The sequence below is a fragment of the Trifolium pratense genome, linkage group LG2 (assembly GCF_020283565.1).
Source record: "Trifolium pratense cultivar HEN17-A07 linkage group LG2, ARS_RC_1.1, whole genome shotgun sequence".
Taxonomy (NCBI): domain Eukaryota; kingdom Viridiplantae; phylum Streptophyta; class Magnoliopsida; order Fabales; family Fabaceae; genus Trifolium; species Trifolium pratense.
Window position 1 is genome coordinate 31,958,345 of NC_060060.1, and position 26,508 is coordinate 31,984,852.

Sequence of the window (26,508 nt, forward strand, 5' to 3'; positions counted from 1 at the left end):
TCTGCTTTTAATTTAATATTTTGAATTGATTTTTATATTCGTGTTTATAATAATTTCTCCCAGGGGGGATATGAAGGTTGCTGATCTTGTCAATCAAGCTACAGGAACGTGGAACCATGCCATAATTCAACAAAATTTTAACCAAAGAGATAGTGATGAAATGGTGAAAATTCCACTCAATCTCTTGCATAATGAAGATGTCCCAATATGGAGATTTAGTATGAATGGAGCTTACTCAGTGAGGTCAGCTTACTATCAGCTCATGGAAGTTGTCATAGACAATAGCCATCTTAAAGAGGAAGGGAATTGGAAAAAATTGTGGCTGATGCGGGTACCATAGAAGGTCAAACTACTGTTGTGGCGGGCACTGCACGGATGCCTTCCTGTTCGAGGTCGATTAGTGCAGAAAGGGATACATTTGTAATAACAAATGTCCTCATTGTGAAGAGTTTGAAGAGAATGAATGGGATTGTTTCTTTGGGTGCACAACTGCACAAGATGTTTGGATGCAAACGGAAGTATGGCAGAAGGTTAATCTCTACATGACAAATGCAATGGGTTTTGCTGCCTTGGTTTTTGAGTTGATTGACGTGCTGGAGCCAACAGCTGTGGCTAATGTCGCTATGATTCTTTGGACACTGGTGGAGGCGCAATCAGAAGTGTTGGCATGATAAACTCCCAACAATTTTTGAAGTTATTAGAAGAGCTAGAGAAAATTTGAATGACTGGCTAAAGGTGCAGATCGAAAAGAACAGCAGATCAAACACAGGTAATGGTGTGCAGGAAAATAGCTGGACCAAACCCGAGGATCACTAAAATGCAACATAGATATTGCGCCCTACGTGGAGCAAAACATATATTGCATTGGTGCATCGTGCATGCATTCACGACGAACATGGACATTTTGTGCAAGCTTTTGTCAAACGCTGTGATGGCAAACCAGAAATTGCAGAAGCTGAAGCAATTGGAATGTTGGAAGTATTGAAATGGTTGCATACATCATATGGTAATGAAAGACCAATTAGTATTGAAACTGATCGTTTACAGGTCGAGCAAGCCATTAAAAAGCAGTCTGTAAACAACACAGAGCTTGGTAGCATTATTGCACTTTGTCATAGTGTGTTAGGAGACAAGCCAATCGGATATCTCATGAATTAGCTCAAGCGATTCGTTTTATAGCTAGTCCCCAAATTTATAATTACTGTCCACCTTGTATTGAACTTATTATTATGGATAAAATGCACTAATTTTGCATGTGTCAAAAAAAAAAAAAAATCTCCCACACTTGACCAGAAAAAATCTCTCAATAAAATTTAGAATTTTTTAATAAAAGATTAATTGAATATGAATTTTTAAGCGTCAATAAATTAAGAATTAATATTTAATTTATCCCGTGTTAAGAACTCATATTTAATATATCCCTTTTTAGTTAAGAATTCATACTATGTATTATATGATTTGAACTAAATAATATTTTTTTTTCTATTGTTTGTAGTTTTGATCTGTGTTGTTCTTTGGTGGTTGGTTTAAGGTTGGTAGCGATTTTGGTTCCAAGTCTTATTGTATATTTGTGTTTTCTTGTTGTGTTGCGAGTTGTTTGTCTTTGTTTCGTGTTGTTTTGTTGGATTTCATAAATTTCAAGGCCGTAACTTATATGTTTTCCTTTTACAAAAGCACAAATCTTTATGTTAATGATGTTAAAATCTTGTGTATTTTAAATTAAAATTATGTTGATGTGGTGGTTATGTAATAATTTATATATTTCTATTTGATTCTATTGTGACTTGTTGTCAACTACGTCTATGGTGATTTTCAAATAGTAATATAGTAGAGTTTTGTGAAGTACTCGTAAGTTGCAAGGATAAGAAATGGCTTGAGAACATTACCAAATTCTGCAAATGGCGTAGGATATTTTTTTTTTTTTTCTGAAACAAATTCAACTCATTTCATTAATAATAATGTTCTCAATATAACGAGAAACGAAATCAAATAACTTGCGACTAGGCCAAGACATGACCACCCTAGCTAAGTTATGAGCTGCCATGTTTGTTTGCCGCTTGATGAGCTTTACCTCAAAGCTAGAATGTAAACTCGTTAACAACTTAATAGATGAAATAAGGGAACTAAATTTAGAGGTTCCACTTTGGTTTGTTTATATAGCATCGATAACAATTTTAAAGTGACTTTCAAACACAATATTGGACCATCCTTAATTGATTGCTGCACGAATAGCTTCCAATAACGGCATAGCTTCACCTTCAATTATTGTAAGATTAGCCCGATTCCAACTGCTCTCAGCTTGTATGAACTGGCCTTGATCGTTTCGTACACACCACCCCCATCCCGACGCTCCTATTTGATACTTGCGTCAACATTACACTTCCACCACCCAATAGCAAGCCGCTGCCACTGCATAATAACAAGAACAGTAGCAGCAACAGTGTGACTTTGCTGAATGATATTAACTGCATTCCATTCAGCCCAGTTTTGCAGCGCACACATAGCACAACCAGCAGCCGATTCCGTTCCATACACAATTGTTTCGATTGTTCCACATTCCCCACGCAACCATAGAAGTTCTGCCCGCGACTAATGTCCTCTTTATTGCAAATATCAAGCAGTACCTCTGTCATTGTACTAAAATTCTGCAGCCGCGGTTCAATAACAGCTCTAAGCCCCGCTTCATTCCAAGCATTTTTACTTTCCATACAACCGAAAAAAATATGCCAATCATCTTCATCCCCTCCCAAGCACAGCGGACACAAGGCCGGACAATTCACATGTCACTCGCGAAGACGAACTCGAGCCGGCAAACAACCTCTGCATACTCTTCACAGTAAATGCTTCGCCTTCGGTGGAGCACGAATTCGCCATAAACAATTATCATTTTCAGCCTAAAGACCAATAGTTTGTAAAATCCAACTATAGAGATCCAAAATTTAAATATTTTATGCTATGAATGCATTATTATTTTGGAATTCAAATATTCAAGAATGGTTAATTAGAAATATTAGAGTTGTTAACGGGACATATTAGTGAGGTGTGTTTAGATTGGTGGTTGATGGAATTTGGAGGCCGAGGAATGAATCAATATTTTCTCGTGTAACTAATAGTGTTCAATTAGTTGTTGCTATGTCTAGGAAGCAATGGTATTTTCTAAGACATACCTGATTCCTTTAAATATTTCCCTCAATCAATCAAGTTCAATTAGTCAAAATGTTTTTTCTTAGAGTGCTCCCAAGGACGGTTTTGTTAAATTAAATGGTGATGGTTCTGTTACTAATTATGGAGCTCTCACAGTTTGTGGAGGAGTAGTTCGAAATGCTGATTGTGTCTTCTTATGATGGTGTACATACTATAAAAAAAAAACACATTATCATTTAAATGCAAAATTTGAATACATAAAATAATTTTGGAATGAAAAATCAAACTCATAAATATGATTGGGCAAGGACAATTAGGTCTTTTATGACCGTCCACTTAGCAAAAGGTGGAGCCAACCAAATTTGACGATGAGAAATTTAAAACAAAAAAAGGATTGAATTCTGAAAAGGAGAAAGAAAAAAAACAAAGGCAGGAATGTGGTTTTGGTTGGGATGAGCTGTCGAGTAGTGCATTAGATGCTTTTTTGTGCTGTGCTCTGCTGTCTCACCTGCACTCCCACTCTCTTCAATATTGCAAATTATTATGCAATTTCATTCATTCATGTTTATTTATTTATTTATTTATTTATTTATACTGTTTGATTAGATTACTACTCTCCCTCTCCCTTTAACCATCTCACCCACTACTCAACCCTACCCACTGCCCCCAATCATTATTATTAATTAATTAATTAATTATTATCACTTAATTAACACTGAATGAATCAAATTATTTTGAATCTCACATAGTACTTTCAAAAAGGAGATCGAGACTAATGCAATTTGGTAGTAATAGACAAGAAAGATTTGAAAAATATTTGTTAGGCCACTTGTGTTTGGTTGGATGTGAGAGAGAAAGGGAAATGTACACTTTTATTTACTTATACTTTAGTAGTAAGTCAGTACACACACTACACACAATTTGACTTTTCAAACTATGAAGAAGAAGAAGAAGAAGATGAAGATGATATCTTATTGCACACACATAGTAGAATTTTGCAGCAGCAGGCATTTAAGATAGATAGGTTGTGAGTAAGAATAAGAGAAGAAAGGGTAATTTTTGGCATTCCTTTTACGAGACCCCACGAGTGGCCTTCTGTTACGTTGTTTTTTCCCTTAATAAGGCCCCCCCACTCACTTTATCTCTCTCTTCAGTTAAAAAACTTACTACTTCACTTTATTGTGCGCGTCTGTTCCGCTCTGAACAAGACAGCAGTCAATCACAACCCCACAACCACAACACAAACTCACACTCTCACTCATTTCACAGTTCACACACTCTTTTTGAATTTCTATACCCTCTCTCTCTATCTCTCACAGAAACACAGTGTCTCTCTCTCTCTCTCTCAACTAATAATCAACCCTCCTGTCTTGCTTGCCCCCACCTCTCACCCCACTTTTGTTGTTTTTTCTCTGAGTCTAATTTCAATGAACAAAAGGAAACATCCATGAGTCTCATGAATCATCTATCTATCTATGAAATGAAAATAATAATAATAATAATAATAAATATTATTATTATTATTATATAAAAAAGAAAAAACTGAAGCAAGTAAACAGAGAGGCTTCCCTACATACATAGATAGAGCTAAATAAATGGAACTATCATCAGATTTGCAACAAAACAATAACAAGAAGCAGCAGAAAAGAGGCACCACCACACATCCCCACCACCAACAACAAGAATCATTATCTCCACCACCTTCAAATTCTCATTCACAACAACAACACCATCTTGTGGTCCCTTTTGATGGAAGACCATCACCTTTCATTATGGGCTCCATCTCCACCAACAACACTAATTCATCTCCATCCAATTCATCTTCTTCCTCTGCTTCAGCTTCTGCAATTGACGCTTCTCTTGCTATTGCTACCAGATCTGAACCTCATTCCAACAATAACAACCAAATTCAACAATTCTCTTCTTCCACCACTACTGCCGTTGCTGTTGCTAATCCTCCTAAACGATCCACCAAGGACAGACACACTAAAGTCGACGGTCGTGGCCGGAGAATTCGAATGCCGGCGACATGTGCAGCAAGAGTTTTTCAGTTGACCAGAGAATTAGGTCACAAATCAGACGGTGAAACAATTGAGTGGCTTCTTCAACAAGCGGAGCCGGCGATAATCGCCGCTACTGGAACCGGAACAATACCCGCGAATTTCTCGACGCTCAACGTTTCACTCAGAAGTAGCGGCTCAACTCTGTCGGCGCCGCCGTCGAAATCAGCTCCTCATAGTTTTCACAGCGCACTTGCACTGGCTCATCATCCTTATGAAGAAGCTGCGTACCAACACGCGCCACTGTTAGGGTTTCATCCTCATCAACAACTCATGAACGCCGATCAAATCGGTGAAGCACTTTCAAATGAGAATTATATGAGAAAACGCTATAGAGAAGATCTTTTCAAAGACGATAACAACCAGAACAACGAAACTGGTGATGGTGATGGTTCTTCTTCTCCTAAAGGTTTCAAAACAAACCACCAACAAGATGGTACTATGGGAGAACAAGGTGAAGGTGGTGGTGGTGGAGCTTCTTCATCGTCTTCTTCTGCTTCTTCTGCTGGAAATTCTATTTCTGGACTTCTTCGACCACCATCGAATATGTTACCGGCAACAGCCATGTGGGCCACGGCAGGGAGTGGAAACACAATATGGATGGTACCGGTGACTGGCGGTGGCGGAGCGACTGCGAATTCAGAGACAGTACAGACACAAAACATGTGGCCTTTTAGTACACATCTTAATAATCAACAATCTTCTCAACAACAAGGAACACCGTCGTCTCAATTGCATTTCATGCCTCGGTTTAATGTTCCAACAGGTAATTCCGGTGGTAGTGGTGGTGTTGAATTTGAAGGTGGACGTGGTGGTGCAGGTGGTTTACAATTGGGTTCATCTGTTTATCATCAACCTTCACAGCATATTGGATTGGCAGTGTCTGATTCAAATTTGGGTATGTTGGCTGCTCTTAATGCTTATACAAGAGCTACTGCTGGTCATCATTTCAATGTGGTCAACAATTCTTCATCTTCTTCTTCAGATCATCATCATCAACAACAACCTAGTCATCATCATCATCATCATCATCATGATCATGAGAGTGGAGAAGATGCTCCTAATAGTAATAACTCACAATGAGAGAGAGTTTTACAAACAATTCATGGTTAGTTTAGTTAAGTTTCATTGCATTGCATGGCATGGCATGGCATGGCATGGTTTTTCACATGTAAATTATATTACTTAATTCGCTTGCTTACATAATTTGTTTACATTGTAATCTGTGCGTGCGCCACCAAAGTAGTGCTATAGTAGTTTATTGGTTTTTTTTTTTTGTTGCAGATTGCAAGTTGAATATCTCAAAAAACTAGTAGTAGTAATTTGATTTTGGAAGAAATTAATTCCATCTATGGATCCAATATATGCATCATGATATCGCATCAGACTTGTTAGATGCTTTTTTTTTTTTAATCTTATTGATATTGATTTGGAGGTACATGGCATGGTTATGGTATGATTATTTACGGTTTGTTTTTTGTCCAAAGGAACTTTGCAGACTGACAGAGTTTATTTGTTTGTTTGTATAGGAGGAAATTTCTCTTGCTATTTTTTATTTATTTTGTTTTCTTGCCTCTAGCTGTATCATATGATAATTCATCAAAACAAAAGGATTTCAAACAAATTTGAAATTTGCTTGCTTATTTTTTTAGGTTAACATATAGTACTAGTATTTAGGATAGAGATGAATACTATATGAAAATAGTAATTGATCATAGCTGGACTATACAAATCTGAGTTATTAATGTGTGTGCCTTAGTTTTTGGAGATAACTCTATAATAACAAGGGAGGTCACAGGAATAGCAAGGCATTAATTCCCATTTCCTTTATTTTTTTCCCTGATTCAATTTTCAAACATTTTACCTCTTGTTTTTCCACAAATGATATTTTTATGCTATTTTTTGGGTTACTCCCTAAAATGAGAGAATATGTATTGAGTTGAAAAATAAAAACCAATAAATAGAGTAGAGTTTATTTTTTTGCCAAATAGTCTAGTGGCTAGAAATTCCACAATTATGGTGGATAAGTGAGATGATCGAGGTTCAAACTCCGATCATTTGCATGTATATAATATAATATCCCTGCCAAAATTCCACGTAATAAATTGAGTAGAGTTTAGTGGAATAGGCTAAATTTGCAAAATAACAAATCAATTTAGTGTATGTTGGATATGTATCCAATAGAATTACTTCAACTTCAAAAGGGAGAACTTTTTTGTTGATAAATAAATGAAGTGGAGAGAATTTATGAAAAACTAAAATAAAACTTTTTTGTTTATATATATATATATATATATATATATATTGGGTTTTTCTATGCCTTGTCATAAATTTTAGAAAATATACATTATTAAAGGACGAATGACGACCGTCAATTATATATTACTACTTTATTATACTTTATTATGCCAGTCATATTCGATGATTGTGCTTTTTATATTTTATGCATAAAAAAGGCAACAAATTGAATTGAATTATTCATGTAAATACAAATAATGTTGTTGTATTTTTATTTTATTTTTTTGAGAAAAAATAATGTTGTATTTGTATATTATATATTGCTTGTCCTACGTAATAATCTACGTGAAAATGTAGGTTATATATAAATCCATATAAATTAACAAAATAATATAGTACTCCATTTTGTCAAATGAATTCTATAAAATAATTTAAGTGGACGTTTTGTCAAATGAATTGCGCGAAAAGAAAAAGCTAAGCATTTAATGGAGATAGGAAAAGGAAGCAATCGAAATCAATTGTAAACCTCAAGAAGAAAAATGAGGATATGAATAATAATAAAAAATAATAATAGTAGTAATAATTAATTAATTAATTAATTAAAGGATGGTAACGTTTTCTACAAGCCAGGGGGGCAAGAAAAATGACTTTGGTGTTGACTTGAACAGTCAATTTCATAGCACTGTTCATTGCCCAATCATTCTTTCCTTTTTATCACCACTTCACACTTTTAAGTTTTAACCATTTACTACTCCTTATTTCCTATCTATGCACAACAGTATTACTTGGATTCCCAATTCATTATATTGCCAAATAAGTTTAGTGTCTGAATTTTTCTGTATGAATTGAAAAGTTTATTTCTGATAGTAATTTTTTGCGTCTAATATGTACAACACTAAAAACTTTACAGATATCCAATAAATACATGTAGCAAAAATTATTACGTATCGTTTTCTTTTTATATTGCTTTTCTCTTGCAAGTTGTGACCAAATATTTCAAAAATACTACTATTTATATTACTATTAGTATTTGCTCTCAGATGTGGTTGCACTACTGGACATGCCTTCTTTTTTATTTAAATAAAAGAGGGTATTCATGTAATATACTTTTTATCTTTTTTATGACGACTTGAATAGATAAATACTACTATTTTATTAGTAAAATATGTTATTTGGTATGAAGCTATCGACTTTGTCAAAGAGGAATATCTATTAGAGAATTTGATCAACCACTTTAATTAGATATTTTCATCGGACAACATTTTTTTCATCCAAAAGAAAAGACTCTGTCCTAAGATCTTGCCTTGATTCAAGAAAAACTTTGATTCATGAAGCTATAACTATAACCTTTGCATGTTTGTTGTGTTCACATTCTAGAAAGAGGTTTTGTCACACATTCCTAGTAAAATCGGAGCCATGTATACTATTCCTTCGAATTGTCCAATAAAATAAACAGTTTATGTTATTTTAACTCTAGACAATCTATTATTTAAATTAATGTTTAAAATTATCATAAATCTTAACTATTATCAATAATATATTTTAAAAGTAAAAAATTTTGATTTTGCTCATTTTTATGATTAAAACAATGGCGTGATTGATGTAAATTCAATATAAGTTACATCTTTATTTTTAATCAAATTGATTTTAATTAAGTCATTATTTTAATTGTTAAAATAAGAATGATTATTAATTTATACTTTTCAAACAACAATATATGTCATCGATATCATAAAAAAAAGAGGAGAGATATATTGACTCCAAGAGTAAGTCATTAGGTTTACTCCACATCCTCACCCTTCATTTTATTTTAATCTAAAGGATTAAATTCAATTTTAATTGCTAATCATGTGACCTCATCTTTTTTAACTATTCCCACAATGTTTTATGATTTCCTTCCTTTTATTAGTCCAATAATCACGTTTCCTTTTTTGCTCAATATTCATGTTCATCATTATTATTATTATGTTCACAATTATTCTTCTAAAACTTATATCCTCTTCATCTAAATCTCTTCAATGATCTGATGTTGCATTACTTTGCGTTCACTCTAGTCATTAGTTTACCACCGAGTTATTTTTTTTAATCAAACCATTAAATTAAATTTAACCGCATATTTTTTTCTATTTCTATATTTTATTTTTTTTAAGATGAAAGACCACATATGATCCAATTTACCAGGAAAAGGATTATATCCAGCGAGATACGAAAATTTGGTTTGTGAATCGGTTCGGTTGTTCATAAAAATGTTTCACAAAGTTAAAAGAAAACTGTGAAATAATTTTGCTCTTTAATTTTGCAGCAATATTAGTTTAGTTACACAAATTTTGGACACCAAATATCCTTACTTTAGACACATGTCAGCATTTGAAGCAAAGTTATTTATGAATTTTCTAGAACGATCAACTTTCTTATATTCGATAGCATACCTATCTTCTACTTAGTTTATTAGCAGACAAAACTAAACTTTCATCCACTTTTTACAAGAAAAATTATCTTTTTTAATTAATTAAATAATGAAACAAAGGAGGCAACGAAGCATAGTCACTTTTTAGTTTTTAGTTTTTACTCTCCGGGTTATCTTGATCTCTTCCTTGATTCCTTTGGCATCATTTGTTTTTGCGCCAAACCACAAATTCCGCTAATCACATTTTTGCAATTTTTTTATACATGTGAGGGCAAAATCCCAAGAAAAGAAAAACTAAGCCACAATAGTAATTTCCATTTCCTCACCTAACAAGATGTCCCTAGTATCCGACGAACAAGTTTCATAAAAAATCACCATATACTCCAGATTGCATAATATGTAGTATTCCCTTCGTTATTTTTTAAATGTCATTTAATCGCGAATTTATCATTTTTAGTTAATTGTTATTGTTATTTTGGTACTCTCATCGTCCCAAAATATAAGCAAAAGTTAATCAACAAAAGTGAATGTATTTGTTCTAAATCTTTAATTAAATACATCAAATTTATTTGACTTTATTTACTTATATTATGAAACGGAGGAAGTATGTTAAGAGTATCATTTGTTAATGTCAATTATTCTAAAAATGACACTTAAAATGAAATATTTTTTTATTTTACGATAAAACTGATAATCGAATTCGAATTTACGATCTTTAATATACTATCCGAATAATAACTCAATAAAAATATTTTTTGATTATTGTTCACTTTTAAGGACAGGAAAGGGAGACAGAATGATGATAAGAGATGCAAACAGGAAGAGGGAGAGATTTCTGATGGTTGATCTTAAATAAGAAAAGGACGGCCAGGATGAATTGTGGTCACGGATTTATTGAGTATAGTGTGTGGGACCACCTCACCAAATACTAGTAAATGAATGAATGAGGATAAATAAAGTATCACGCGCTTCACATGGTCCAATTATATGACTGGCTCGCAAGTGCGTGTTAGTTGCAATACCGCGCGTGGGCTCTGAATATCATATCATACATGGGACAAGGACAATGATTCTCTTATCTCTTGTCCTTTTTCCATTGTTTTAATTTTGCTAGTTTTAGTTAGAATTTGGACCCTCTTGAATTTTCCTTATTATGTTATCTCTTTTTTTAATCTAATCTAATAAATCACAAAGAGCAAAATGAATTCATGGCTAAAATTACTAAAAACATGATCAATAATATAAGAGAAAAAATTAGAGAAAATTCAAATATTCTAGTTATAGGAAAGGAATAGTCTTTAATATGAAAAAAATATATATATGTTTTCTTAGATTCATTAAATATTGATATATTCGGGATATGATATAGCAAAATGCTAATATGTGCTCTAAAGAGTTGAAAGCATAAATTTCAAAAATTATTTTTATATTTAACTCCTTAACATGTATCCTAATAGCATGACCTATTTACTCTGATCTTAAAATTTTTATTTCGAGCGAAAGTACTAGAAATAATATTAGTGTTGTTTTGCAAGAGATGGTTGATCATTTACGTAAGGAAATGAGTTAGAAAGCGAACTAGATTCTTAAACTTGACTTGAAGAAAATTAATGATTGAGTTGACAATCATGGTAAATTCTAATATGGACCACTTGATGAAATGATCCATAGTGGACCAGTTATGAATAACATTATAACGAATACGAATTTTACAAAATTCACCGTTATATTGAAAGTTTAGATCATATAGATTATCCATAGAAAAATTTAGAAAAATTGAAAATCATTTGATACGTTATTGAAACACATCAAGATTAACGGTTTATTCAATAACATAAATTTTGATGGTCTCAATAACATATCAAATGATTTTCAAAAAATGCTTTTATGTATGAAATTTAGTCTTCTTCTATTTTTATTATAAAAATAGTAACAAGATTGAGAGCTTTTCTCCAAAGAGATGTTTGCTTCAAGATAACCCCGTCTCCATGTCTGTCAGGCATATGCACAAGAGATTAGTTGGTATCACTTTGAAGGCAGTTGATGAGAATATGTGGTTGTGGCTGTATTTGCCAATGGGGACTAAGGTCTTCACACTTTCTCTTTTACTTTTTTTATCTTTCCTTTTTTGCAATGGCTAAGGTCTCTTATGGCCAATTTAATTTCTGGGATTTTGGATAAGTTTTGTGATTGCTCTATTTTGAAAGTTAACTATGATAAGCCTATGATAAGATTAATGATAATACTCATATGTGGGAAAATACCTAGGTTTTAAATATAACCACAGAAGAATCACCAAGCATGATTTGTGGAGGTCATTGGTCTGGTTGAGTCTCTAAGCTTGCCTACTGGAGGGGGAGGGACCGTTTTAAACTCGACTAATTTTGCATAAATATATTTTGAGAGTTACAAATGTTATGCACAAATTAAGACTTGGAGTGCAACTTACAACCAAATTCAGCATAATCTATACAATGTAGAAGGTAGCAGTCGAAGGACTCCTAGAACGCAAACTCCAAGTTAGTGCTGACCCTATACAAAGTAGAATTTCCCAATAACATGGTTGACTTTAGTTCTGGCAGCAGTTTTAAGCCTTTAACCTTCTGCACCTGAATTATGAAGTCGCGTAGTGTGTAGTTCAACCCGCATCGATGTGTTAAATAAATTTATCCTACAGCGTTAAACAAAACAAATTAACTCACTTAAAGTAAAATATAAAAGTAGTGAGAGGGTTAAATATTCCAATGAATATAGCATATTAAAGCACTGTAAGTATAAAATTGACATGGCTTCGGTGGAAAATATAGCAGTCCGTGTTTCTTACCAGTTGTCAGTTATGCCATAATCGTTGACTACAATAATCTTATTGTGCTTTCATGTCTTGCATACGGTCCCGTTTCTCCAGGGGTAAAAGAGATAAAATCCACATCCTACATAAACAAAAATCCAAGTATGTGACTACGTACAATGATAATAACTCCACAGGTGCTTTATTATACAATCAAGCATGCCATTTATTCATTATTAGAAATTTTGGTAATCAAATGCAGAAAGATTTCATAAACGCACTGTACCCTAATTAAAAAATCTGAATAAGAAAGATATCTGATAAAGAACTTGAGAACCAATATTAGAACTACTTATTATTGTTTCATTATCCCCTTAAGAGCATCCCAACCAAGTCCTAATTTCACAGAAAAACAGAATGAGAGGTGTAAAAGATACTTTGATCACCAAAATATGGATCATAAATTAAAAATGAGATCAATTTACCAATATCTTAGAGTTAGAACTACTTGTTAAGGTAGTTGATCTTTTATTTGAAACTCGGAATTAACATTAGACAATTCGTTTTTGAATTTGCAACATAGTATAAAATAAAGAAAGGTAAAGTTCAAGAACACTGATGTTAGCCAAATAATGAAACAAACAAACAATATCAATAAGTTTGAACCAATTCATTTCACGAGGAGTCGCAAGTTTCATCAATAGCAACACATCAGGTGTATATTTTTTAAAAACAGACAATACTCGGTACTCAATAGCTTTAATATTATGTCAACTTAACAAGTCAAAGCATCTAGAGACAGCATATAAGACGAGAGTCAAATGATGCAAGTGTGTGACAACTAACAAGGATTTGACAACCTCAAAATTGTCAAATAATTACAGATAAACGCACTGTGCTTCACTAGTGAAGGAATAAGTAATGAAAAACTTACGACACATTATTTGCAACGTAAAATATTGGAAGCCTTTCCACTCCTGCAGCTCTCCATTTATATTTTTCAAAGGAGATTTCTTGTTCAGCCTCCGACCCAGTTGCAGTTAGAACAAACTGAAACACACAATGTATGACACTAATTTAGTATATGATAGCCTATCAATATCATTCATAATAATACTATAACAAGATATTTTCATTTTGATTAACAAAAAAAATGCAAAAAGCGCATAAAATGTCAAATTCAATGTGGGAGGAAGGGGTTTGGATTCTCATGTTAAAGTTTCAGAATACTGTCTTGTGAAATTCGTATCTCTCTCTCTCTCCCTCTATATAAAAATCAATAAAGGTTAATAAGGTCCCAGATATTTAATACATGCAACGAGAGATGGATACAAAAACTTACATGACACTAAAATTTTAACGTCAAAAGATCCAAATCAAGGAGGAGGAAAGAAGAAATAGAAGGGTCACACCCAACACAGTCATACATACCAGTGGAAAAAGTATAGCCATAATCCCATAACCAACAAGAGGAGAGAAAAAGAATATAGCCAAAACGCAAGGACTTCCTGTAATGGCACAAATCATTATTAATATCAAATATGAAGGGAAATCATAGGATAAAAGTATTATACATGATAGAAAAAAAATTGTTTTCAACATTTTTCAACAAAATGGTGTTAGATTGGATTTTAAACCACAACAGGCCTCATAGGCAACAACATATATTGGACTATTGGCATACTGCTTCGTAATTGCTCACTTCCCAAAGTTGAAAATCCTCAATCCCCATTCCCATACACCCAATCTATCTTTTCACAAACAACCTGTAATATTGTCACTCAGCAGACATCTTAAGACTGGTTATATTTTAGTTTTTATTATCAAATATACAGAGAAAAAAGAACTGTTCTTCTTCCTAATGTTTGTAAAATAGGATGTTTTATCTGAGGGACATCAAAACAAGAGATGGCAATATATTAAACATATATTTTTCTTTAGTGGAACAAACAGGTGTACTTAATAAAACTATTGCAGAAAAAAAATCTTACCAAAACCAGCAAAAAATGGCCAATAAGATTCAAAGTAGTCTAGCCTTCTGTCAAGTGCCACTTCATTGAAATTCCATTTATACCTAATCAAAAAGCATACTTTAAAACATGTATCTAATTGGTGAAGAAAGACATTAAGCAAATATGTATTTGGACCACATACTCGAAGCAGTAATATGCATACATCCAGGAAAGGAGTAAAAAATTGAGCACCTTCCCTATGTATGGTATGAAACCAGTTGCATAGACCTGGAAATAACATTAGAAATTGCATGATTTTAGTCAACTAGAAAGGATTAAAAAAAACCAAAATTAAATTTACTGTATATAAGGCATATATAATATCTTTATCAATTTGGGAGCATAAGTTATTATTACCTCAAGAAAGAAAACGCTCAAAAGGAGTATCGAGTACACCTGCTCTCCTATTCCAATCATGACCCTGGGTTAAGCAGACATGGTAAGAATCGATATCATTTAGAAAGAAAAAATATGCAGCATGAAGTAACTATGAATTAGAACTTTACCCTCCAAGGCCAGATGGTTTTTTTGCTTGATAAGCATCTTGCGTAGTTGGTGCGTTGTTTTGGCTGGAAACTTTGTCCACTGTAAACTTAGATCTTCCCATTGCAGCATACCCATACTTGGCAATGTCGTTGTACCTGAAACCATACCCTTAGCACTTTCGTTTAGAAAAGACATAGCAAAACAACATACTAGCTCATGAGGAAATAGAATATTATATAGCCTATTGCTATAGTGCTAGGCTCTGCTCCTTGGTTGAGCTGCCAGATTTCTTATATACCATTCCTGTTGACAAATCTGAGTCCTTGAAAGCTTAGATGTCAGCAGGAAAGAACTCCGAAATAATTTCATTGGCTCACTTTATTAGATATGGAAATCCAAAATAAAAAAATAATAATAAAAATACTTTCTTTGTGATTGCAATGAGAACATGACAGTCAACCGAAACATTTCCCTATGGAGCCAAACACTATTTGGAAATATCGATGCATTCGACACTTATTTGGGAGTTGTAAGCTAACATTTCCAGCAAGAATTTCAATACAGCATTGTTTAGATAGAAAAAGAAACAGTCCAAGATATTCATATGGTAGGATTGCATACATGAATAAAAAATGGGATTAGACAGCTATGTTATGTATCTACTCTGTGGTGTTCTATGATCTCTTAGAAAATGCATCTAATTCTTCTCTTAAAAAATGGGGAGGAAAGATTAAAAAGTGGAAATTACCAGATAGTGCTTAGAACTATGCTAAACACATATAATGGGTAAAACCAAAGCACCTGCAAGTAGACAATGAAAAAAATTTAGTTTGAAAACCAAATTGATTCAAAGCTTTTGCATTGCAATCTATATATATATTATATACTTACATAAAAGAGCTGAATGAGTGCAAGACGTAAGAAAGAATAAAATTTGAAAGTTGTAGCTAAGTCACAGAGTTGATGAGAAACCAGGTGTGAGCATTGATCAGGTAATATCAACCACAAAGCAGGAATGACAACCGAGTTTAGGAGGAATATACTGCACAGAAATTTAAATGTTCAATTCAACAAACAAACACATAGATTATGGTCATAAATCATAATAAGTCACAAAACTGATTTAAGTAAGTAGATAAGCTCAAATATAATTCAATCTAAAGAGGCCCTAATTATGAACTGAATGATCTCGGAGGATAATAAAAAAAAGATAAGGTAAGGTAAGTAACCTTCCTAAGAAGATGAAACCATTGAGGAGGAAACATTGGCCTGTTCGGAGCAATAGAGAATTTGAGCGGAGACAGAGAATAACAACGCGATGAAGACAACAAGCTTCTTTCAAACCCTCAAACCATAGAATACAACCTGACTTTAACCTTTCCATTCCTGATCGATCGATCGCAACTTACTACTTCAACCTTTTCTCATACTTTACTAAACAAGACTCAAATCAAAGCGTTGTTTTTCAATCTAGTATAACAAACTTCGGAAAATAACACCAGTAGAAAAAAAATGTCTCTAAAATTGTTTTTTTTTTTTTATTGAAGACTTGTTTGTTATTTTTATTATGTTTTTCTTTTTAAAATTAATGCTGTGAATAGATGAATTTTGGGAAAGGGGGTGTGGTTGGAGATGAGTTTTATGGATTTTGGATTAATTTTTAGAATTTTAGTGTATTTGTTTTTATTGAGAAAACTTTGATGCTCAATGTCAATTTAATCCTTGCCATGATGGCCGTGAAATTTGAATAAAAAACTGACACATATTGGTCCTAACGTGTGAAATGTTGAAACACATCATAAAAAATAAATAGAAATTGGTTCGGTTGGAATGGGTAGTTCAACTGGTTAAGCTAGTTGAGCTAAGGGTTAAGGAGTAGAGGATCCAAGATTCAAGGCATGATAAAGGAGAAAAAAACTAACATAACATTGTAAAATTAACGATTAACATTGCTTATAAGAAAATAAAATAGAAATTGGTTGTGAATCGCATACTTTAAAAATGGGTCTCGCATAAAATGATGGATCTTATTAGAGAGTCTGTTGAAAAAGGAGAGTTCTTAGCACTTCCCCCCAATTAATATTATTATTATGATGATTATGATTCCAATTTTCGAAATACTGTAGTGCATAATTATCCCAGGGTATGCGCTTGAGAACGTGTTATATGGAGACAAATTATTTCAACCAACCATACTGATTTTTTCCAAAGGATTTCCGCTGTAAAACTAGCTCATCACCAAGGTATGGCTGTGAAGAATGTTAATCTATTGACCTGGTGACTAGAAAATAAACAACGGGCTTATGGATTTTGTTAATTATTTCCCAAACAGCAAATAGAGCAGTTGCAGAGGGGTTACTCGTGAGGTGCAGAATCAATATAATACTGATTACTTATTTTTAAAACAATCAGGCACTGGCATTTCTTAAACATTTCATTTCATTTTACTTTAAAATCTACATATCCGAGTCCAATATTTTTCTGACGAGTGCAAAGAGGAATAGAGGGAGTTACATTAACATTGCCACGCTGTCCAGTCCAAAATTTAATGAAGAATACTTTCATTTAACTGGGGTACACTATATATAATCAGCGTGCAGAAAATTACATTGGTGTTTGTCTTCTGTTTGCAGTGTAGAGAGGTGTACAAGACAAGATCAGAAAGCACAATCATCAGGAGAGGCCAAAACAACAATGATAGGAATCTCTCATCCTTCCACTTCCAAACTGTATCAGAAAAAAATATTATGGGGAGGGAAATAATCAGTAAAAATACACAAAGACTAGGCAAAGTCCCTCCCCAGCGCCTCAAGCTTTTGATATATTCAAGATGTGGTGCAAAGAATATATCATTGTGATCTCATGGATTCCTCATAGATTCTTGCCTTCTAAGGGGAATCCCTTCACCATCATCAAAGTCATCCTCTTCTGAATGCTTATTAAGTCTAACAGATGAACCTTGTAAACATGTAAAAGAAGATAACATTAATAATCATGTTTTAAGATGGCAAGACCTTACACCCGAAAGTGTATTGTGAGCCCAATAGAAGGAATTCTAAAGTAACGTGAAATTACAACATGGGGGTCACTAGAGCATACCATCAGTCATATCCTTAGTCTTGTGCAGAAGAAAAGTTCCTGAAAGTATCGTCACAAACCCACATATTTCTGTGATAACTTGTGTTGGACTTTGCCTATCCCAGTCCTGATATCAAGTATAATACTCAATCAAAAATCAATATTCAAAATAGCAAAAAACGGACAGACAGATATTTGACATGTAAATTGTTAAAGAAATGAGGAAAAAGAAAGCAGTTTTAAACCCCCTGTTGAAGGTAGTAATAACAGACTGCAGACAATCATTGACTCTCTTAATCAGTTTATTAGATATATGTGGGTCCCACTTTGATAATCTTCCCATACTTCTAGGTATCATACAGCAAGTCTTCCCATAGGCAAGATTATCAAAAGAGGAAGAGTTTCAAGAGACGGATTTGAGAGGTTTGAAAGGGCAGATATGTTTGGGTGCGTGAAATAAGATCAGAATAGATGAAATAAAGAGAATATCAAAGTTTTTTTTCACCTGATTTGTGGAACATGATGGATCACCAATGTTGTCAAGAAAAAATATCATAAAACAAAAGATCGTATATAAGGTTTGCTATAAATAAAATTAGCATTCGGAACGGCACAATGCTCCATTCAAACGTTGGGCGTGCCACTACCAAATAAAGTTTCAAATAAAACCATAATAAAAAGAAAAAGGTTGGTCCTAAATAGCCCAATACCCCTCTCTCAAGTTACCCTGGTTTTCTTTTCTCTCATTAACCGTCTACCTCCATCAACAGCAGCACTTCAAATAGAGAGGTCGCGATAGGGGCAGGAGAAAGGTTGTGAGAGGTAAAGCATAGCAACAGTAGAGATAGAACAGGAGATGACAAATGGAAAGTGAAAGATAGAGAGATGTGTCATGTGTGTGTGACCCATAAACAATCAGGGGAAACTGGTTTTCCAGACAATGGCGTGGGACTGTGATCTCACCATCTTCGCAGAAAAAAAAAATACTGTGATCTCAGCAGAATACAATTCTGAATGTGATCTGAATGACCAGACTTGTGCAAAATCGTAAAACCGCACTATATTGCAATTTAAATCACAAATTTAACAACATTGCCCATCAGATCATCAATCCCACATTCTTACAGGTTTCCTGCTGATCCCACATCAATCCAGCAGGTTTCTGATGACAGCTAGGACTGGGCCCTAATGCTTCTATTTTGCCATTACATTAAAAGCAAGTAGAACATAAACATGAAATAATACATAATACATAGTGCACAGAAAGATGTTTTATGCATTAAATAAATCAGTTAGACAATAGGCTTCAGAAACACAGGTTATAAATTATGCAGGCACTCTGGATATTGTAAAAAAATTTATGGAGTCACATTCAAATAAAAATAAAGCAACAAAGTAATGGCCAACAATATTGGTCTCATAACAAAACTTACCTTAAACATGATAACACTAGCCACAATGGTTAATGTTGTGAACATAACATAATAAATGGGAGATACCACTGCTGTATTGAAAGTATCCAATGCCTGATTAAGAGAAGAAAAAAAAAGTATCACATAAATTAACTGGCCACTCAGAAAAGATGTATCAATGTGTAAAAGTTACTCTACAATATTAATATATAGCAGGATCGTGGCCAAAACAACATCTAGAATTAGGAAATGTATATTGAAGTGCTAATCCTACACATTTAGTTCTAAGCTATAGAATTAATGAGCTTTTCACATAGACCATTCAGATACCTAAACTTGCATTTATATGCATTTAAATTATTAAACCATTCATTACACTTGCATCATCAGATCTTCCTATTCATTATCCACCTGCAAGCCATTGGAATATAAGGCATCAACTTCAATGCACTAATTCTCTTTCATAAATAATGACGTAAAACATGGAGTGTTCAAGGAAAACCATTATCTTTATCATAGCATTTATTTATTAGAGCTTAACTGCCACGGCAGACTGCAAAATAACTTCACCACAGTGCAAAATGGAATTATGGATAATGATTCGTTACTTTTCCTCTTCATTTTAATTTTTTTTTAGATTATTTTTATGAATTGCTTTTCATTAAGTGACTTTATGAATTTCCAATTTCATTTCATTTCAACAATTTTTCCTATGAATCAAGTTAGTACCTATATCTCACTCATACGAAGCCACACATTTTCAAAGCATGCGACATTTTGAATTTCCACAGGCTTTGAGCAGTTGGCATGCCACAAAGGTGAAACCTTGAAAACGTATATTTTAAATGTTCCCTTTGTTTACATTTTTTTATACTATTTATTCATTAAACAGTGGATATGACAAAAAAAAATCTTTTTAAATCAGTGGATAAAATTCTCAATCATTTGCGGAAGTTTGCTAAAAGATTACAAGGTTGTATGGGGTAGTAATGTGATTAAAGACTTCTAATTAGAATGATAAGTGGGGTGGGGTGGGAGGGAGAGAGAGAGAGAGAGAGAGAGAGTAATGGTTCAAGAAAACATCATTCATATGCCAGATGAGAAGAAAAATACTCCCTGCTTGAACAATTTAATATTCTTATAAGTACAATCAAGAAAAAAGTAAACATAAAATGTAAAATCAAAAGGCGTTTTACACTTTACAAAAAGAGCATAAAATGTAAAATATGTTATATTTCCACAGATTTCAACAGCATATTGAAGAGTCAATTAAACTAAATAAGTGCATGGTGGAAATACAATATGATACTTCAAATAAATGTAAACATCAAGAAGAAACAAGAGAAGCTATCATACCTTATTTAAATAATTCATTTGGGTAAGAACGCAAACAGTTACAACTAAAGCAAAAACCCAAGTTTGAGGGTAAATTAGCTGATTCATCCCAGACAGAGTTAACTTTATGGCAATTCCAAGAGCCTTGACACTCATAACCTATTAAAGGAGAAGCTGACAATATAAATACAGAAAGAAAGAAAAAACAGAGAACTAGATGAAAACAAGGACAATTCATCAACAAAAAGATGATGAGACATACCGATAATGAACCTACAAGGGAACAAACACCAATATAAACCATTATGTGTGTTTGGCCATATAGAGGAATGAAGTGGAAGACAAGAATAAAGGTAGCTGTTATAACCAAAGCTGCATAAAAGAGAAAAGCTGCAAAAGAAAGATTGTGTCTTTTGGTTAGTAGTCAATTACGATATGATATTTTGAGTAGACTAACATTTCAAGGTTGAGACTACCTGGATCCATAGCAAGATCCCATACTTCCGGCACTGATTCAATTGCCCGTTCTTGAGGGGCATGTAGAACAATTGTTGTAGACCCCACAACACACAAAGCGCAACCAAGAACTCCAAATATATGCAGTCTCTCCCGTAAGATAATATGGGCAAGGGCAGCACTGCAAGACAGCATCGCAAATCAGAATTTACAAAGAGTCAAGCACAAATATGAAGCTTAAATTTTGTCATACCTGATAATAATGCTAAGAGCACCAAGAGGAGTGACCAATATAGCTGGAGCAAATGCATATGCTGCAAAATTGGCAATCTCTCCAACAATCACTGTTGAAATGGCAAATGTTAGAATAGAAATTTTAATCCAATGGTTAGTATCAGTAGCTGTAAGCAACTCAGATTAATAAAGCGTACATAGATATTTTGTTGGTATCCTTAGATTTGAATGTAGAAATATTCCATGGAAAATGTGTAATAGCAAAAAAGAAGTAAGAGGTTTAGAAGGAAAAGCAGAAAAGGTGCAATCTTTAACAACTTTTTTCCTTCTACGATATATCTGGACAAGTTACAAAAATTTAAATAACTTGACCTAAACTTGTAACTTTTTATGAGTTAAAAATTTGTACAGAGATGAGAGAAAACATATAGAAGAACACCCCCTATTTAGATTTGTTCTGCGTGGAACTAACATTAAACAAGTTTAGATAGCAACTACTAGAAGCTGAAAAAGGAGTCGTGGGGATGCACAGAAAAATCAAAGATACAGTTCAGCAACGTCAAACAATAAGATGTCTCACAAACAGTTGTCAATGAAAATATAGACAAACATCCTATTTAATTTCCACAATAAATGAACCATGAATGACTCACTTGTTATCATGCCCACCCACCAAAGTGGTTCATACAAGTACGAATAGCCTCCACTTCCTGCGAAAAGATAATTATTTCGGAAGTTAGTTACCGTTGCGCACGATTTGATCAAGTATATGCTAAAAACACAAATATAACGCAAAAATCAGATATTTTGTGGATAACATAGTTCCTTGAAAAACGAAACCTGCCACCTACTCACTCCGTATAGTATAATATATATAAACCAAGCTGAGCCAATAGAGTTGACAAGAATCCATTTAATTTTAAAATAGTATAATTATTTGTCCTCCATACTGATGAGTACCAACGAGATGAAAAACATTTGAAGTTGTAGATAATTTTTTCACCGTATTTTAACATTAACATCAGGAGCGGGCCAAATAAAAGTCCATTTTCTGAATCCCAATTGAGACAACGGTAGAATAATCCCAATCACTCATTATTCCGTAACAAATAGCACAAGTAAAGAGTACCAAAGAGTTGTATACATTGAAAACATATACTGATTTTGAGAGACAGGAACTAATCTACCTAATGAACCAAATCTACATCAAATTTAAGTTGTGAATTATAATGAGAAGACACGAAAAGCTTGACATTGTAACTAATCCAGTTTCAAAAACAGTTAAAGTTAACCATTTGAGAAAAGGTAAAAACCTCAAAAATCCAGATCTTGAGAAAAAGAAATAATCCATTTACCATAAGACAATCCATGGAAGTAGACAGTGGCAAGTAAAGAAAGATAATTAAGCAAAGTAATTAAAGTAGATCGTAAGAATGATACCTGCTCTAATTCCACTAGCACCGGCTTTTTTCAAACCTTTCTTTTTGACAATGAAACTAGCACCGATGAAGAAGCTAGATGAAAGAGCAAGGACTAGACCTTTAATGTTATCAGATGACATTCCCTCGCGCCAACTAGGACTCGATGATGAAGTAGTCGCCATCTCGCGGAAACAAAAACCCTAGCGAGATGGATCTCGCCACTTGTGAAGAAACCAATCCAGAGAAATTGAAATTGCGGTCGATACAGTTGTCAGAGAAGAGAAGGTTTTGTTTCTATGGATCGGAAATGCTTTGCTTTGCAATTTGGGATTTCAGAAAGGGAAAAAGTGGGAGAGAGATTATTATTATTATTATTGGAAAAATAATAATAATGATAATAATAAATTTTTACAGTGTAACTGAGACCACTAACTAATGATGTAGATAGATAGAAGATAGATGAGTGGTACACTCCATTGTTGATTCTATGTTAATCAAGTACTTTGATTCAGGATTACTCTCTTGTTTGCCCTAATCTCAAATACGATTCTATTTTCTCTTCTTCCTCCTTTTCTTTTCTTGTTCTTCATTTTTTTTTAATTGCATTTATTTACTTTATAATTTTATGTACTCAATATTTTTTAAATTGCATTTATTTACTTTTTTATTTTACTAGTAAGAAAATACTATTGTTGACCAAAAATATATATAATATACTCCACAGTTGGGACACGAAAAGTCATTCCGATCGACTTTTCATTCAAAGTAAGAAGGACTTTGCCAAGAGCTTAGGGAGACAAAGAAAAAATGAAAATCACATCCAAAAATTTTGACAATCAACAACAATATCGATGAATAAGAGTCTGAAAACATAGTTAACATTCTCACCTTGGTTGTGCCAGTGCTGCTAGGAATAATGTTGGATGAGGCGGCTCTTCCACCTCTATAGTCTTTGGTCGATGGCTCATCAACAGTCTTTCCGAATGGCTGATTGGAAAAACAGCATAAAATAAATTAGCTAGCAATAATAAAATAATAAATGTCACTCTCACAATCTCGCTAGTTGCAGCATTCTTACAACTTAAACTTATGCACTATTAGTAAAAACTGTAAAAAAAAAAAAAAAAAAAAAAAAAAAAAAAAAACTTCATCTCCATCAACATCATCTCAAAATGTTCAACTTCACTTAAAAATTCACCATCTAAAATTGTTTTTTCTTCTTCTTCATCTTCTTCTAAAGTCACGTGTACTATCCTATGTATACTTTTCTTATAGTCACTGTCCATTAAAGGAGTTAACAAGAGATCTTAACTTTTTTTTTTCTTCTGTTAATTGATCTACTAAAAACACCAAAAGATCTTTGTTACCCGATCAACCCACCCGAAATTATCCACAACCCGATCCCTCCGCCAACCGACGAAACCGCACAAGCAATTGGTCGGAGATGGGTTGCATTTTTCATTGATCGATTATTGTTGGTATTGAGTTTTTCGACCCGAACCCGACCGAAACCAACCGATGTCCAGCCCTACTATGAACTCAGAAGCCGCTACCGCCATAAGACAAATCGATTCCGAGTCCGCACACTAATTCAATATGTTATAAGCTCTACAATTTGTCACAATAAATGAAGTTCAAACTCCACTGTTTCACTAAAATAATTAGAACCCACGTTTCTCCTTCTTTCTTTCACTCATTTCAACCCTAATTCTAAAAAAACACATTTCAATCACAAAATAAAACATACAATAAAATACCCCATCCGCAAACCTTTGTTGTCAAACTTAATACTTTCACTTTCAGCCCTTTTGAACGTCGTTATGTCATTTGTGAGATCAATTGAAAGCAACTTCAGATCCTTATTCTTTTCTATATGATAATTTTTTTTGTTTTTCTTTGTGTGTGTTGTTTGTTTTTCATGTTGCTTTAAACTTAAAAAGACTAGGAAGAATAGTGTAGAGTTTCTGAAAGATCCACTGATCATCTTCCACTACATCATTGACTTTGAGGGATGTGTCACTAATATCGACATAAGAAACCAGGTTACAAAGATAATCATCACCGACCCACTTATCATACTAAAATGAAATCTCTCAACGACCAACCCTACAAATAAAACCATTTTTAAGGACATCATTCACTTTGACAATTGTTCTCAAAACACACGAAGAACCTTGAGAAACATTAACCAGAGGTGGGTATCACCAAGATATTTACTATTAAACATTTGGACCCATAGTTTTTTAGGACTATTGAGAACGTCCCAAACATGTTTCCCAACATAGTTGTATCTGCCTTTCTCGTTGTTCTAATGTCAATACTTAACCCAGTTCTTAACCATACTTAACCCAATTCTCTATAGACTTTTGATACCACAACATTTTTTCTTGAGCAAAAAGGACGTTATAGTCTTGTTGAAGTTGACGCTCAAGAAGGATTAAATACGATGTGTAATAAATGTCAAGTTGTTGATAAACACCTTTTAACCTGGCTTTAATTGTGCGCTTGTTCCTGAAAATATTGCCAAAAACCTCTTTATTAAAAATAATAGAATGATATTGGACTTGAAAGTTTGAAAACAAAGACAATACATTTTTAATCATTACAATTAAATAACAAAATTCAGAAATATCATTAAGTCGATAAATTGATTGCATCCACAACACTTTTGGATTCTGTTTCAAAAATGAAATCTATGAGGTCTATACATTCCACTTCCTTCATAGCATCAAGTAAATCAGTTATCAATAGCATCTCCTTCAACGATATAGTAGTTTTCATTTATCCAATAAACTTTATAATTTAATGACTAGTTTCATGAATTTCGTGTGCCCATTTCCAACATTCTTAAAAGAAAGTGTGACCTATTTTTAGTTTTAGTTTAGATAAATTGTAATTAATTAATCGTAAAAAAATGTAATTAATTAATAACATTACTTATATTAGATTTTTTTTTTGTCACGGCATTGTTTATTTTAATAGTTTTATTTGAAGGTATCGTTTGACCTGATTTTTTTCCCTCTTATTTTGAGCTTATGCAAACAACTTATGTAATTTTTATATATTATTATAAGTTTGTCAAGATAGTTTATGATAAAATAACTTATAAAATTACAATTTTCACTAGTGTGAACTTATAAAATAACATTCTGTAAAAAAAAAAAAAACTTATAAAATAACAAAAACTTAATTTATATTACATAAGCTATTTGGATAAACTAAAAAAAACAAGGCCAAATGGACCCAAAAACTCGGTATCCGATACTAGGATCGATTATTGTTTATTTTAATAATTATTACATTACGTTATTTACACTGTTAATTTTATGAAAAAAATAAAATTTGTTTAAACAAGAAAATATATAAATAAAAAACGTTATTTTTATGCAGAAAAACATTTTTGTCACAAAAAAGAAGAAAAAAACAAAAACTATAAT

General features: G+C 33.2%; 3 protein-coding genes across 4 annotated transcripts; 1 reads left to right on the forward strand and 2 right to left on the reverse strand.

The window, feature by feature from the left end:
• The first annotated feature begins 4,070 nt into the window (after nt 1-4,070).
• Nucleotides 4,071-6,579, forward strand: LOC123910479 (transcription factor TCP8-like). The gene is made up of 2 exons (XM_045961592.1): nt 4,071-6,312; nt 6,489-6,579. The coding sequence occupies exon 1, from the start codon at nt 4,740-4,742 to the stop codon at nt 6,285-6,287; it is 1,548 nt and encodes a 515-aa protein (XP_045817548.1). The 5' UTR covers nt 4,071-4,739; the 3' UTR covers nt 6,288-6,312; nt 6,489-6,579.
• Nucleotides 6,580-12,215: 5,636 nt separating this feature from the next.
• On the reverse strand, nt 12,216-16,814 carry LOC123910480 (protein EI24 homolog). 2 transcript variants are annotated; one of them, XM_045961593.1, is made up of 11 exons: nt 16,365-16,814; nt 16,027-16,177; nt 15,884-15,936; nt 15,156-15,290; nt 15,007-15,070; nt 14,792-14,877; nt 14,629-14,711; nt 14,069-14,145; nt 13,572-13,687; nt 12,674-12,779; nt 12,216-12,520 (listed from the first exon to the last, which is right to left on the reverse strand). In XM_045961593.1, the coding sequence occupies exons 1-10, from the start codon at nt 16,517-16,519 to the stop codon at nt 12,713-12,715; spliced, it is 987 nt and encodes a 328-aa protein (XP_045817549.1). In that variant the 5' UTR covers nt 16,520-16,814; the 3' UTR covers nt 12,216-12,520; nt 12,674-12,712. The 2 variants fall into 2 exon arrangements, 1 of the variants encoding a protein (XP_045817549.1); XR_006810224.1 differs by having other exon boundaries at nt 12,674-13,687; nt 16,365-16,660.
• Nucleotides 16,815-17,556: 742 nt separating this feature from the next.
• Nucleotides 17,557-23,659, reverse strand: LOC123910481 (probable magnesium transporter NIPA4). The gene is made up of 9 exons (XM_045961595.1): nt 23,091-23,659; nt 22,304-22,360; nt 21,670-21,760; nt 21,437-21,597; nt 21,223-21,350; nt 20,982-21,119; nt 19,647-19,739; nt 18,235-18,340; nt 17,557-18,093 (listed from the first exon to the last, which is right to left on the reverse strand). Exons 1-9 carry the CDS (start codon nt 23,251-23,253, stop codon nt 17,996-17,998), a joined length of 1,035 nt encoding a protein of 344 aa, XP_045817551.1. The 5' UTR covers nt 23,254-23,659; the 3' UTR covers nt 17,557-17,995.
• Nucleotides 23,660-26,508: the final 2,849 nt, after the last annotated feature.

Excerpts from the sequence above, each read along its gene's own strand:
- LOC123910480 (XM_045961593.1), bottom strand. The coding sequence starts at position 16,519 with ATGGAAAGGTTAAAGTCAGGTTGTATTCTATGGTTTGAGGGTTTGAAA. Across the intron at positions 14,878-15,006 it reads TGAGCGTTTTCTTTCTTGAG|GTCTATGCAACTGGTTTCAT; the intron begins GTAATAATAACT and ends TGTTATTTCCAG. Across the intron at positions 14,712-14,791 it reads TATGCATATTACTGCTTCGA|GTATAAATGGAATTTCAATG; the intron begins GTATGTGGTCCA and ends CTTTTTGATTAG.
- LOC123910479 (XM_045961592.1), top strand. The coding sequence starts at position 4,740 with ATGGAACTATCATCAGATTTGCAACAAAACAATAACAAGAAGCAGCAG.
- LOC123910481 (XM_045961595.1), bottom strand. The coding sequence starts at position 23,253 with ATGGCGACTACTTCATCATCGAGTCCTAGTTGGCGCGAGGGAATGTCA. Across the intron at positions 22,361-23,090 it reads TGCTAGTGGAATTAGAGCAG|GAAGTGGAGGCTATTCGTAC; the intron begins GTATCATTCTTA and ends ATCTTTTCGCAG. Across the intron at positions 18,341-19,646 it reads CTAGTGTTATCATGTTTAAG|GACTGGGATAGGCAAAGTCC; the intron begins GTAAGTTTTGTT and ends ACTTGATATCAG.